The sequence below is a fragment of the Lathamus discolor genome, chromosome 6 (assembly GCF_037157495.1).
Source record: "Lathamus discolor isolate bLatDis1 chromosome 6, bLatDis1.hap1, whole genome shotgun sequence".
NCBI classification, from domain to species: Eukaryota; Metazoa; Chordata; class Aves; order Psittaciformes; family Psittacidae; genus Lathamus; species Lathamus discolor.
In genome coordinates, this window is record NC_088889.1 from 21848818 (window position 1) to 21863438 (window position 14621).

Here is a 14621-nt window from a genome sequence, read left to right on the forward strand (position 1 = left end):
GTTATCAGAACTGATGGTAGGCATTTTGCAATGTAAATGCTGTCTCGTTTACTTCTTAGTGAGTTTTGTAATTGCTGGAGCTGGCTTTTTTTTAGCCATACTGCTAAGATGCTTCCTACCACATAACATATGTGGTACTTTCTTCCTGATGCAAGGGAAATAGACTGAAAGAGAAAAAAGAAACAAACACAAGAAGTTTCAGATTATTCTGTGTGGTCAATATATGGACAAAATAACTTGATTTATATAAAAACTAAAATAGCTGTGCACTGGAACATCTGCATGGCAAGTGAACACAATTCAGACACCACAAATTGTGAGCTCTGATGCTAATGAACCTAGAAAATCGTTATCAAAGAGTATTAAAAAACCAAGGGAATCTAACCTAATGTTGCATAACGATGATCAAACTCCCAAGAAAATCAGGAAATCACTAAATCTAATAGCATTTTATTTTTTTTAAAAAGGGGGGTGGGGGAGGATCATTATTTTGTAACTTTGTTGCTGAAAACAGCCAGAGGAGTCTAATGAAGCTTCATTTACTTTCTCCCATGGGCTGGGTAGGTGGCCGAGACTGAAGCCGACCCTGAGAGGTAAAGTTTGAAAAGCACCAAATCATAGAACCATTATTATGAAGACTTCCATTACTTTCACACAGAATACCACAATATAAAATAAGGACACACCGCAGGTTACCAACAAGTCTTTATTTGTACCTGCATTTTCCATACCATTCACAGAACTCCTATTTTGACATAAAACATGACACAGGCAGATATGAGATTGTGCTTTTCATAGAACCACAGAATGGTGTGTGCTGGAAGGGACCTTAGAGATGCTAGTTCCAACCACCCTGCCACAGACAGGAACATCTTCAACTCAATCAGGTTGTCAAATCCCTGTCCAACCTGGCCCTGAACACTTCCAGGGATGGGGTAACCACAACTTTCCGAAGCAATCTGCTCCAGTGTCTCGGCAAGGTCCTCATCCTGCAAAACAGGACACATGCCCAGGGTCGCAGCAAAATTCAGCATACAGCTTCCACCAAGCCTTCAGGCTCGCAAGGAGGGGACCTGTTTTCTGTTTAATGCAGGAGTAACACATACATTTTGGTGTGATGTGTGCAAATGGCTGCCCCCCCGAGAACCTCTGCCAACTTTTGAGAAAACACCATCACAAGTAGGTGGTTTTAAGGAGTAAAAGCGACAAGGCTCCTGCGTGCTGCTACCCGCGTTTCCGTTTTGGGAACGAAACCTAGCATTCTCCTCTCAGAGGGAAGCGAGCAGCAGGGCGCCGCAGCCCCGTCCCGTCGCCGCTCCGCGGGCCGGCCCGCACGGAGGGACGGAGCTGCCGGGCTCCGCACCGCGCCGGGGCCCCGGGCCTGCCCTCCGTCCTCGGCCGGGCCGCCAGCGGCTGCGCACGCCTCTCTCCTTCCTCTTCCTCCTGGCGGCCGCTGCCCCAGCAGGGATGGAGGCCATCGAGGATCTGGCGCTCAAACCCTGCACCTCCTCCATCTACCTGCGGCCTTACCGCCTCTGTTACAGGCAGGTAAGTGGCTCCGGCACCTCACGCCTTGGAGGCCGCCCAGCCCCTTCCCTCACGGCCGAGCCAGGTCCTCCCGTCTCTTTCACCCGCCCCTTCCTTCCGCCGCGTCCGGGCGGTGGAGCCTCTGCTGGCTCGTCGCGGCGCGGAGGGGCTGGAGGCCGAGGGAGACAGACAGGCTAGCCCGCGGGCCCCTCTGCTCGGCTGTCCTCTCCCCTTCCCGGCACCTCCGCCATTTTGGGAGAGGGCGGTGGTGCTTCAGCCTCATGGCGCCCCGCCCGGAACCGCTCTTCTGCCGGCTGCGCTCTCGCTGCCCTCCCACCGCAGCCTTCCCCGGCCAGCGGGGCGGGCGGGGTTCTAAGCGCACAGCGGAGGTAGCCCGGAAGGCCGCTGGGTCACTGCCGTTGGGTCTGCCACCCCGTACAGCTCCTCCACGGGCCTGCCGTGACCCCCGGTGCCCGCAGCCTCAGCGGGGTCCGAGACAGTCGTCCTAACCCCGTTCTGGTTTTTCACCTTTGAATGGGCACCTTTTGGTTTGGGCCTTGCTTTGGTGCTGGTAGTTTTCAGATCGAGCCTATTGCTGGCTAGCCTTCAGCGCAGCAGGTTGCTCCATTGAGAAATCATGGTTGGTCAGCATTTTTAGGTCAATGCGAGTCACCTGTCACAGGATCCCTGAGAAGTGGCACCTCTGTCAGTGGCAGGCGAGGTGTGAAAGGGAAGTCACTTCTTGCAATAAAGGATTCTTTGAGCATTTTGTATGAGAGAGGTCATGCATGAAGCTGGTTGTTTCTGTAGGTGATGATGCAGCGTTGGCCGATCCAGGCTGCACTCTTACCCAGATAGAGGCATGGAAGTGACAGTGCAGCAGGATTTGGACAGCCCTAGAAATGCACACTGCAGAGCGCATCTTCTCTTACTTTGTGTTGCTCTTAAACATAGCGGTTGAAAATGCAGAAAAGGGAGCATACATAGAGGAGCTGTCTTCAAGTCCAGCAATGAGATAAGGAAAAGCAAGGGTTCAAGTAGGTTGCATCAAAACAGATAAACCCATCTTTTCACCTTTTTTAAAATACACGTTTGTGAACAGGTGAAGGCTTTCCATTGAATTAATGATTTATTTTTAGGGATCAGAAAACCTGAAGAACATTCTTTCATGTTCTGATTTTTTCTGGGTTAGTTACTTCTTAATTTTATTTCTGAGTCATGCTCTATTTACATGAAAAGTGAGAATTAAAATGTATGAAACAGTATTACAAAATTACATTTAATTGGATAAAAGTGCCTTCAATGAGATGAGTATGGTGAAGAAGAAACGAGGATGTGTTTGGTCGCGTGCCATGATTTGACAGAGACCAGTATTGCCACCGAAAGATACAGACTTGTCTTTTCTGCCCATCTTGCTACTTCCTCTCCTTGTCCAAGTGTTTGCGCCGCAACATGCAGCTAGATAAGGGATGTGGTCCAGGTCATACCTAATTGGCCAAAAAAAAGTTAGGTTTAACCTAAACAAAATCTTCTGATTTAATTCTAATGCTTATGCTGGCAAAGGGAAGGTGGTAATGGGGTGGTTAGGGATGAGTGTTTGGGGGCTGGCTGAGGGCAGAGACTGTTTCTCTTGGCCACAGCACTGTCTTAAAATGAACATGAAAATGTAGTTTATATGGCATTTGTACAGGAGCTGGCTTGCGTCCAGCCTACTGGGAGCATAAACTCAACAAATGCACAACTTCCTGCACCTGACCTGAGAGACAAGTCCTACATTTATTAAAAACATATTTTGTATTTAAAAACTGACTTACTAACCCGAGGAAATGCGAAGTATTTTCAGTCATTTGACTAATTGTTTCAAAGGCATTTAGGCCTGCTGAAAACCCTATTAAATAACTAAACAGTTTAGCATTTAAAATCTAAATGAACTAGGTACATGATCTGCTTAAGAATTTCTGAAAATTCCACCACTCATTTAAGACTGAAAATTATTTACAAAATCTAGCCCTTGATCTTAATGGGTTTATGCTGAGTAGGACTTCCCCCTGTCCAACTTTTTTTTATTCACTAGCTGAAAAAAATAAACTTTTCTTCTTCTCAGTTGCTAATTGCTGCTGTAGCTTAGAGTAATATTAGTATCCCCCTTCCATAGATTCCCTGCACCTGCTTGCTGAGCTTAACCCAGATCTCATAAAAAAGCATTTCTGAATAAGACAATAATCTATATGAGGAAAACTTAAATACTGGCATTTGTTGCACTATGAAAGCTGAAACTAGTTTGGATGCAATACGTGGCATCATGATGTAAGTACAAGGCTTGGGTGATCTTACAGGTACATTTTGTGAAGCTGTAACATGTCCCCTATAATTCATTGTAGTCTGAAGAAGATTCATTGATGGGTATTCTTCTGTTCATATAATATTGATGAAGGATAATATAGGCCTTGAAGATTAAGATTTTGAAATCTATTTTCAAACAGATAACGTTCCTAAAATAGACACTGATACTTCAACATAAATTCTTTACCCAAGAACGTATATAAAATGGGAGTTATTTTATGACTGTTTTTTACAACTACTGCTTATCTGTGCAAACAGGAAATTAAAAGGGTTTTTACATACATGTGATTTTAAAATTATTTCTAAGCATTCAAGAACATTTATATTACAGCATTGATTCCTAGACATTTGGTCTAAAAATCATGCTACTTCTGTGGATGTAATTTGGATCCCATCACTGTAGCTAAAACAGTTCAGTCTGTATAAGTGGAACATAAATTTAGATACAGGTGATTAATATCACAGTTTACCCTGCTAGTGTGATTTTATCCATTCAGCCTGCACCCCACTGAGCTCTAAACACTCTAGTTCTAGTAGGTTTATAGACCACCATAAATCTGCAAGACATCAGAAGGGGGTCCATTTGGGAGCAGGAAGAGAGGGGATAAATCTAAACAAACAGCTGTTTTAAGCCTACACAGGTTATGCACCTGAAGAAAATCGTGCTCACACCTGATCAGGGGTGGGACCAGAGACTCAGAAGGTCATCTGCCTGTTCTCAGAGGCACTTAACATATTCAAAGTCGCAGGCCCAAAGATTGGATTAGTGTTTTGACCAGCTTGGGTATCTGGATGTTCAGACACATACGGAAACAGTGTTGTATGTACTTCTAGTCAAGTGAAGTGGTTACTGTCATGTTAGAGAAAACTACAGCAATGTCCTTCTAGGTTTGTGCTTGAGTCCTGAGTTCCCCTGTGTTGTAAGAGCTTGAGTCATCCTTTGGATTGAACCTGTTACATTGCTTACATACAGAAATACTGTTTCAAAAGACCACAAGAAAAATGTAAGTTTCTGGTTATTTTGCTGTCATAAGGGTTGTCTTAAATTGTAGCAGTCCTCGATGGTACAGGAATTTATACTGATGGTGGATCTGCTTTCTTAGTAGAGGGTTGTGAGATCTTTGATCATCCTCTTCCTCTGCCCATTCATACTTTACATGAAATTGATGAGCTCTGAATGTTTCCTATAGAGCATAAAAGTAGGTGTACACCTTCTGAAGGAATTCTAGATTTTGAACGGTGCAGGCTGAGGCAGCATGTAGCTTGGTGTTAGGCATCCAAGCTGTGGTGAATAGCTTGGCTCACCAGACAAATCGCTGTACCAATCACTTTTTAAAATTATTTGTTCCCTCTTTCTGTAGTGCAAAGGTAGAAATAAAAGTGCGGTAAAGGAGTCGTGGAATTCAGCAAACTGTAGGAATATTTGGTTAGGGTCAACATGGGGGGGTAAGGTACGGTTTTAATCGGTCTTCTTCAAAATAGGCATCTAACAGCTCCTCAAAATGGCCCTCACTTAGTACCTAGGATTTTCAGCTATCGGCCCGTTCCTCCAGGTGGGGCCCTCAGACAAGTAAGCCATGTTTTTTCAAGTGAGGTGGCCTGAGGGTGAGAGATGGATGAGGTATCTCAGTTAGCCTGATGAATATCCTCTTCATTTTGTTGGTAGAAACCCTGTTTACATATTTTTGTTCTGCTTGGTATTGAAAGAAGATAATTAATTTTTCTCACACATAGGATAGCATGTGGCTGGTTTTAATGTGTACTTGCCCCCAAAGTACAGATTGATTTGTTATCTAAAGTGTTTTTTTTTTTATTCTGTTTTTTTTTAAACATATGTCCTGAAGAATTGGCTTCTTTACCAAGAGCTCCATGGTAAATCTCTTTTCACTTTTTCCTACTGAAGATTTTCTCCTTTTCATAAATAAGATATTCAAGAGACTAGAGGGATGGCTAATGAGAGATTAACTCAATGCCCAAGGGCTAGGGCATTTCCCTGGGATGTGGTAGAGTCAGGCTGCAAGATCTTGCTTCAATTAATACTGCTTCCCACATCACAGCAGAGTGTGCTCACTACTGGGAAACACATTAGTGTGTAAATCTTCAGCTCTTTTGTGTGTGTTATCCAGGCACTGGGCTATATATTAGACAGACAAAAAAAAAAATCAAGTTTAATAATTCTGCTGAGTCTGTCACGAAGTAGACTCTCAGAAGTAACAGTTGAGAAGAGTTGTTAGGATTTGGGGCAGCATTAAGTAGCCAAATGGGAACTTGTATTCAATGGAGTCTTCTTAATCAGCACCTGAGCAGGGATGTCAGTAGTTCTGTCTGTTGGATTTGGACCCTAACACGGGGCTTTAACAGAGAGAGCTCTGGTCAATCTTGTAATAATTTGAGAAGTTACTGCATGCAATTATTTGTCCCCATGGTAGCAGTTATTACCCTCTGAGAATCAGCAGAAAGTAGTTTTGCTCCAGCTTTTACTCTACTCTTCCAGTTCAGACCTCCAGCAGCCCTTCAAGCTAAATTGCTGAGCTTTGCACAGAACTAAGTGAATTGCATTTGCATATTCTTTTTGGTGACCTCTGTGCTAGGGACAGTATCCTTCAAGGGAAGGCAAAGCATCAGCTCATAGGGGGAAGCATCTAGCTGGGGGAATAATATCTTGAGCTGTTACAAAAACTTTTGGCCAGAGCTCGCATATCAAAGCCTTTGTGGATCTAGCTCGGGCTCTGTAGCTTTGTGTTTGAAGGTTGTTCTGGCAAGAGTTCTTGCCACTGTTTCCTTGCATTATATAAACATATACTTGCCGTCTGCCCAGGAACTTTTAGAAGTTTGCTACTAGACTAGTATTAACCATTAGTAATTTTCCCAGTATAGCATGTGAGTGAGTTTGTATTTTGAATCACCTGTGGGATGGTGAATGGGCAGCTCCTTCAGTGATGTGGGATAAACCTCAAAAACTCCATGTGTATCGACTGAACTGTACATTCAGTCGCGGCAAATTGGAACTATTTGCTGTTCATGAGCTTTGCATTCCTTCTGCACTTCAGAGTAGTCCAGTGCCTGAGCATTCATTGCATTTCCACTATTGATTTAATATTTAGAGTCATTCACTTTGAAGTTGAATGTGAAAAATGCGCCCTTCAGTTTAATTTTAATGTATGATATTTTCATTTGGTGTTAAGGGAATTCAGTTATAATCTCTTGGAGGTTTACAGTCATATTGAAGTAATTCTCAAGTCTGTAGCTTTTAACACAACATGAACTTTAAAATGGGTAGAAAATGTACTTCAGGAGTAATGCGCAATTCATCAGTGAAGAAGGAATTTCTATTTTTAACCTTAGATTGACTATTGCTTTCTTGTGTGACCATGAGCAGCCATTCTGTTTCTGTGCCTTACAATTTAACTGTCTTGGAGATGTCATGAAGTTTAAAATATGTATACATGCAGAAAAAAGTGAGGCCTGTATCATTAGTATCTTGAAATCTTCGAAGATGAAAAAAGCAAAGCAGTGCAGTGTTACAATAATATGAATAATCTGATTTTGCATTCAGATTATTTATTTTTTTTTTTTTTTAATGGAAATAGCCACATGAATGTGCCCAGCTGCGTGAAACATTTTCTGGAACTTCCGTCTGCTTTTTTCTAAACATAAAACATTCTTTCTATTTTGACAATTAAAAATTACGCTGTTGAGGGAGTAAACAGATTTTTAAGTTACCTGTTCAAACAAGTGAGTCTTCTGTTGAATCTTCAAAAGGCTCTTGTAGTAGGAAATATGCTACTGAGTAATACATTTATTTGTAGTTCATTTTTTCAAAGCAGTGCAATAAAAGGAGATGCCATTTTTGCAGCAGAATTTGTCTCATTTTCTTCAGCTTGTCAAGTCTATTATGTCAGTACATAGTATTAATCTTAAATGCAAACATAACTGCTTCTAGCTCAGGAAGTCCCTGAGCTGCCAATTGCAGGAGGCTGAGAGTATTTTAACAGCATATTCTTCCTTAGGCACTTTGGTTTCTGCCAGAGGTAGAATCCTGGATGAGACAGATTTTTGATCTGACTGATCTGATGGCTGCTGTGTTAACTGGAATTACGGTTGAAGCGCAGTATAATTCTTTTATATGGGTGAAAGAAAAGTGAAACATTAGGGAATTAAATACCAAGGGAGCATAATTTCCTGTGGGAGAAACAGTGCTCTTTGCAATTAGAACACAGGTTTAAAAGGAGAAATTAAGGAATCTAGGCGTATCTCTTTCTGCTTTGCCATGTAACTTGAATTCAGCTCTGGAAATTTGTGCAAGTTATTTTTGTATGGGATTTTTATGAATTGCTAAAGGGGGAAATGAGAAGAATTAGTTAAGAGTAGTAGTGGAAAGCAACACTAATACTTGGGTTTTTTTTTCATCAAATACTATGTTGTATTAGCCTTAATTTCTCTATCCAGTGTGCTTTGACAAGTGAGTGTAGGGTTTTTTGAAGTAAATATGTGAAAAGTAGTTGGCTGTGACAAAACAATGTATTTTTAGGTCAGTCATATTATGATTTAACAAACTTATGAAAGCAAATGTCACTTACTGGAAAGCATAAGGCTTTGTCGAACACCTTTTTTTAACTTCCTTGCAGAGGGCTGACAATGTGTTTACAGTTGCATAAATGAACATTAAAATCTCATTTAATGTCATCAATAGCTAGGTTACTTGGGTTACTGTGCAATAGCTGTGTAATTAAGATTGAGTATTAGGAAGAGGTACGTAAGTTGTAGTTAGCTTAAACCAGTATTTTTCAAGTTCTGATATGTAGCTTATAGAGGGCCGTTAGACTACTTGTAGGTCAGCCATGTGAGTCAGCTAAGAAAAGCAGATCAGTTATCAGCAGATTTTAATGTACTGCCAAAGTCTGCAGCTTCACTGGAAGATGTCTCCAGGTCTGCAGATGAAGAGGTTGAAAACCATTGGCTTTGACAATACCATTCCAGTCGCCTCATCTGCAAGGGCTTGCCTACACAGGACTTTCCTGATTAACTCCACGTCTCATTCTACAACAAAGAGTCTGGTTCTGTTTATGTTAAACCATTTTCAAAGTATGATTGCACTTTGAATTTATACCCTACCTTAATCCATGTTAACTTTCCAGTGCATGCCCTAAGGGAGCAGTAAACTAAACTGAATGACTGTGTCCACATGGGGGTTTAATGGAGTTTTAACTAGCAGAATTCAAGTTCATCAAGGCACTTACTTCGGCTTCATTTTATTAATGTCCTGGTATAGACAAGCCCTAAGAATAGACTTGGTTTAGTTTGAAGTGAATGAGCCATGTTATAAAATCCATCACTGAAATTTTATAGTATTTTATAGTATTTTGTGTGTGTTTGTGAAATACAACTACTGCATGGTAAAGTAGGCATTATTTTACTTGTTTGGTACCATCTCTTGTAGATCTGAGAAGTGAAATCGTGTTCATCTTCTTCAACAACTAAGTGCTGTATTTGTTTTCTAGCTTGGATCAAAATACATATGTTTGCTTAAATAGCAGAAACTTAGTTTTCTCAGTACAAAAATATCTGTCATCTGAATAATTTCAGCAATGACACGCTGTGTATTTGGTAGGTTTTAAAGCAGATGAACACTAACATCTTAAGTGTTTATAGCAAATCTGAATATTATGGAAATTAGACATTTTCTGTAAATGGAAATATTCTTTAAAATGTCTGGTTTTGATGCTCTATATGGGATGAAACTCATGGGATATATATATGGGATATGCTTTATTATAATCCTGAAAATACAAGTGTGTTTTAAATAATGATTTTACCTCAAGAGCTGCCATATTTAAAATACATTTGTATTTTCAGCTGTAACTTGTAAAAGGTCAGCTCCTGTGCTTTGAAAACTCTACACAAGTTGATGTTGCGTTGATAATCATGTTTTAAACAGCAGGCAGAGAAAGTTCACTGCCCCTCTGACTTGCATTCAGATTAATTATTCTTCATAATTTTTAACTAGAACAAGTTAAAGAACTTAGCTTTTTGGTACTGTCCTTCAGACATTGATCAAAATCTTGTTAATACAGTAACGCTAAAGTTTACTGAAGTTTAAACAAAGTAAAGCTCAGTTTTTCTTACTGGTCAGCTTATGTCACACTAAAGTCCTGATCACTGATCAAAACAGCATTAATTATTTGTTTCACGTTGCGGTTGCTGTGTCAAAATCCTTTAAATACCTCTTGGAGCTGAGAGGGAATCTTATGGCCTGTGACAGAGCAGCTGGTCTGGACATGGGCTGATGCCCCAGTTGACAGGTTGTTGGATTAGAAAGAATATCAAAGGCAGTAAGTAAGATTAGGGATAAGTGAACATCTGACAGCAGTTTGCAGCAGGGGAGAACAGATGATAAACAATGGGAGCGGGGTGCGTGGGGGGAGTAAGAGGTGAGAAGGCCATGGGAAAAGTGTGGCAGCAATTGCTAAAGCTCCAGGTTGCAGAGCCTCATGAATAGAACAGGAAATGGGATTTGCTGGGACAGATGTGCTGAGCGGTGATGAATACATTATAGGGAAATGAGGCTAAACTCCTAAAGGTGAGAGATGTTCTTTCTCTGAAAATAGAAAATCTGGGAAAGGAAAGGTTTACCCTCCTGGAGAAGTAAGCATTAATACTTGAAAACTAATGTAGAAAGAAGTAATGCTAATGGTAATTTTAATTAAATGATTATTCCACAGTAGCATTCATGGTGAACTCCAGGTCATGTACTTCAAGCACAACAATCTTACAGTGCAGTTACATATATAGTATTGCAAGTATTTATTTTAATCCTAACATCAGACAAATGGTTGAAGAGTTTGAATAATGGAACAGGATGAATGGAGGCTGTGACTGGATAATTCTGTATCTGGCCTATATTATGTAACCTAGCACTTATGTATATTTGTTCTGAGAGTTGTGCTGAGTGATCTTGTGAGGTCTCTTCAGCCTTATGTTTTTTGAATTCTATAAAGTGGTTGTATCCTTGTAGAAAATTATACACAAGTGTTACTGTTCCTCAGGATATTGTTTCTGTACTTTTTGAAACTTCTTTAGTTTAAATTATTGATGGATCATCTTTATCCAGTATTTGGGGTATAATTATCTCAAAGCCAACAGAAACTTTTTATGTATTTACTGATAGGATTCTATGTCAGTTCACTGACTTAGAATTTGTGTGTGCCTTTTTTAATTTTTAAAGAAAATACCATTTACCCCCTCCCCCCCCCAGATCTTGTGTTAACATTTTAATAGCATATTACTTTAGCAGACGGGAGTGCTGCGGAAAGTTAATGTTGCTCTGAGAAAGTACTGATACGTTATCAGACATTTCAAAGTTTATACCACAGTGTATTCTCCCAGTTTGTTTTACAAATACAAGCTTGCTAAAATAAAGTAGAAACACATGCTGAGAGTCACCAATTGGAAAACATAAAGCTTAACAGTGTAAGGACAAGGGGTGACTTGGCTGTAATGGGCATCCCCACCATCTGTCTTTTCTGACCTCAGGTTTCTCATATGTGCTGCCCCTGTCCTCAGGATAAGGAGGCAATGTATCTGGTCTCCTGTAGTCCATGTTTGCTCCTCGCCATGTCTACTGAGGTTGTAACTATAATCTGGGGTGAATAGCTATGTCCTGCTTCATGGAAGTACCTGTTCCTATTGCAGAAATTACATATGTGGTGTTTTGGCCACAGTGGCATCATTTGAATATAGCAATTAAAGAATCTGTAGAGCTCTGGAGTTCCAGAAGTTCCCCAAAATTAATGATCAAGAAAGATTGTCCTTCGAAGTGGCCATAATAATAAAGAAAGAAAATGGTGGTGAACACAGACAGAGATTAAAAAGTATGCTTTAGTGATTCTATCCTAATAGTTCTGGTTTCCATAAAACTTTGATTTCTACATTTGCATGAAGCTATAAGCAAAGAACTTACCATTTGTTACAGGCAGTTCCCATTTTTAAAGAGTAGTTGAAGCTGATTTGCAGTTGGTTTGCATGGTTCTTCGTATTCCAAAAATTTAACTATTATAGGGTCACTGTCATTATGAATGTTTCAGAAATACTGCAGTAAAACATTGAACTGTATATAAATCACTAATCAGTTAATCACTAATTAATTTGATTAACTGAATGCCAGTTGTATATGACTTTCAAGTAATGGGTATACTTGTCTTTGCAAGTGCTTTCTTTAGAATAGATAACAGTTTAGAAGATGTTCCCAAGTTACTTCTTGAATCCTACTGTGTATTATTTTTTCCCAACAGGAAAAGGATGAGGACATGACTGCCATTATGGGAATCAGATTTCAGTTGAGTCTATCAAAATTGAGAGGTAAAAGTGAAATTAAGAAAATACCAGAACCTGGAGCTAGTTGCTCCAGGAGCAGTCACTTTGAGCTTTGAGCTGATCTTTTTGGGGAGGTTGTGAAGAGAGGATGAAAAGCACTGAGGATCTTTGTGAGGAGGGTCTGTGAGAAAGCCTTAGGAGAAAAATCTAAAGATTGTTACTAAGCCTTGCCTTCTGTTAGCCCCCTGCTGCTGTTCTTCATCAAATTGTTATAATGGCTTTCAAAGCAAGTGAGTGGAAAATGGTTTCTCTGGAACTTTAAGGAGTCTGAACTGAAAATTGTCAATGCTTTATAAGTAAAACACATCAAAGATTGATGGAAGAATTGCTTATTAAACACATTGTAGATTTTAATTAAAAAAAAAAAAGGGAGATATCATAAAAGAGACATCAGATCATCCTAACTACCTAAAGGTGAAAGCTTAATAGCTTGTCATCTGCTCAAGAGCCTGTGTTAAGTATCTTTTTCATAGCTTGTGTGACCCTCTGTGTGTGTGCAGGATTTTTTTTTTTCCTGAAGAGTTTTGGGTTTTTCCTACATACAGAGGGAAAAGTACGAAGCATAAAAACGGTGGTGGTGGTTACTGTGCTTTTTCATTTTCTTTCCCTGTAAGGATGCTGCCTTCTGGTATTTTTAATCACCTAGTGCTTCAAATTCTTATCTATTTCTGAAGTAGTTCTTTGTGTTGTGGTGCATAAAATTTATTCTGTGTGTTCGGTGTGTACAAAATGCGTTTGTGTATCATCTAGTGATTGTGTTTCTTCTGGAACCTGGTTCTCTCGCTTTCTGCCCCTCTCCCCACCTTCTTTTACTGCTGCAGTTCTCCTGGCCAGTAAATTGTGTATTATTTTAAAGTTGAGTAGTAGATCTAACAAAAAAAGTCAAAGAAAACAAAAATTGTGCATAGAAAACATTGCCACTAAGATTTTGAGCTTCATATTTTTAAGTCAGATGCTTGTTCTGATGTCATGCTACATATGATCAGGGTGCATATTTAGTAAGCAAATACAAACATTTGTTTTAAAAGACTAGAAGGATTCCTTAGCAAGCTGCTAAAGCACATGGTGCATTCTTCACTATCCATGCTAAGATTTCAGAAATGTTCAGTGTTGTAGTTTGTTTTAATTTGTGAGTTCTTCCTGGAATTCAACGCGTACATCTATGCATGATTCTGACTGCAGATCTGACTCTTGATGTGGAAAATTGTTTTTCCCAAGACCCTAATATGAGGTAAATGCAGTTACTAGGTTTTCTACACATTACATGCTTAGAAATGGTACATATCCTGAAAAGCATAACATTATTTGGGTGATTCTGTAGGATTTTCATGATGTATGAGATCATTAAAATTAGGAGTATTGACTGTGTAATCAATTATGTGGAATTTGATGACTTGCTGTTACTGTTTTAGGGAATTTTTCAATTATACTTGTCATTTAGCTGCTGTTTTAATTAGCTGTATTAGCTATCTGTGAACTTGGAATGAATGTAGCATCTTGTTTTGCTGCATAAAATGATTCTAGGCTATAAATGGATCTGGCCAGACACTAAGATTCTCAGCATATATTTTTATAAACTCTTGAAATTCCAGCCTTGCTGAATAAAATATTTTTTTTCTCTTCTCATTGGTGAGGCCACTTGCATTGTTTCTATTTAATCCTAGTTTAGGCAAAGCCTAAAGCAGTTCAACACATTTTTTATTTGTTTGTTTGTTCTACTTAGAATGTAAAAAGTGTCACAGCAGTTCAGTGCTTTTTGACCAGAAACTACGTGTTCTGACAAACTAGGTTGGAAGTCAGGATGTGGAAAAAACAGGGTAAACAGCTAAATTTATATATTGAGTATAACATTGTAAATAATTATTTTATTTTGCTTTAGATTTAGGATATGAACCTATATATCTCTTGTATAAATTCTCATCTTCTTCTGCTGAAATAAGCTATCACTGTTGGCTTCATTCAATTTCATTTTGGCTTTTAAGACCTACCTGTGCTATTGCTTGTCCACCTAGATTGTTGAGCGTTTGAAGCAGCAGGATTGAAAGAAAAGTTGGCTATCAAATCTTTTGGCAAATAGAATTTCATGTGTATGTCTGCACTTAGCACTCTCAGCATTGTAATGTTTCTGATGCTTTAAAGCAGTGCACATAGGTAGGCAGTTTCTGGCTTACTTGGTCTGAGAGGCTTGTGTGGCTTTTTGGACTCTTCCATATCACTGCAGTTTGTACAGCCTAAAATTGTAACTCATCAGTTAAAGCATAATGTGAGACTATTGGTCTCCTATTCAGTGAAACCAGCCAGTAATAGTTAGTACAGGAATGACATCTATAGTCCTTTAAGGCATAATTCCTCTAAATTTGAAACCTGATTGTTTCTGT

At 39.6% G+C, this 14621-nt stretch overlaps 1 protein-coding gene across 1 annotated transcript in view; it reads left to right on the forward strand.

Annotated features, from left to right (window-relative positions):
* The first annotated feature begins 1386 nt into the window (after positions 1-1386).
* The window catches only part of NUDT14 (nudix hydrolase 14), a 60380-nt gene continuing 47145 nt past the window's right edge, over positions 1387-14621 (forward strand). The window contains exon 1 of the mRNA XM_065685393.1: positions 1387-1548. Within this exon, the coding sequence (XP_065541465.1) occupies positions 1468-1548 (81 nt within the window). The 5' untranslated portion in view covers positions 1387-1467. The remainder of the gene's footprint in view (positions 1549-14621) is intronic.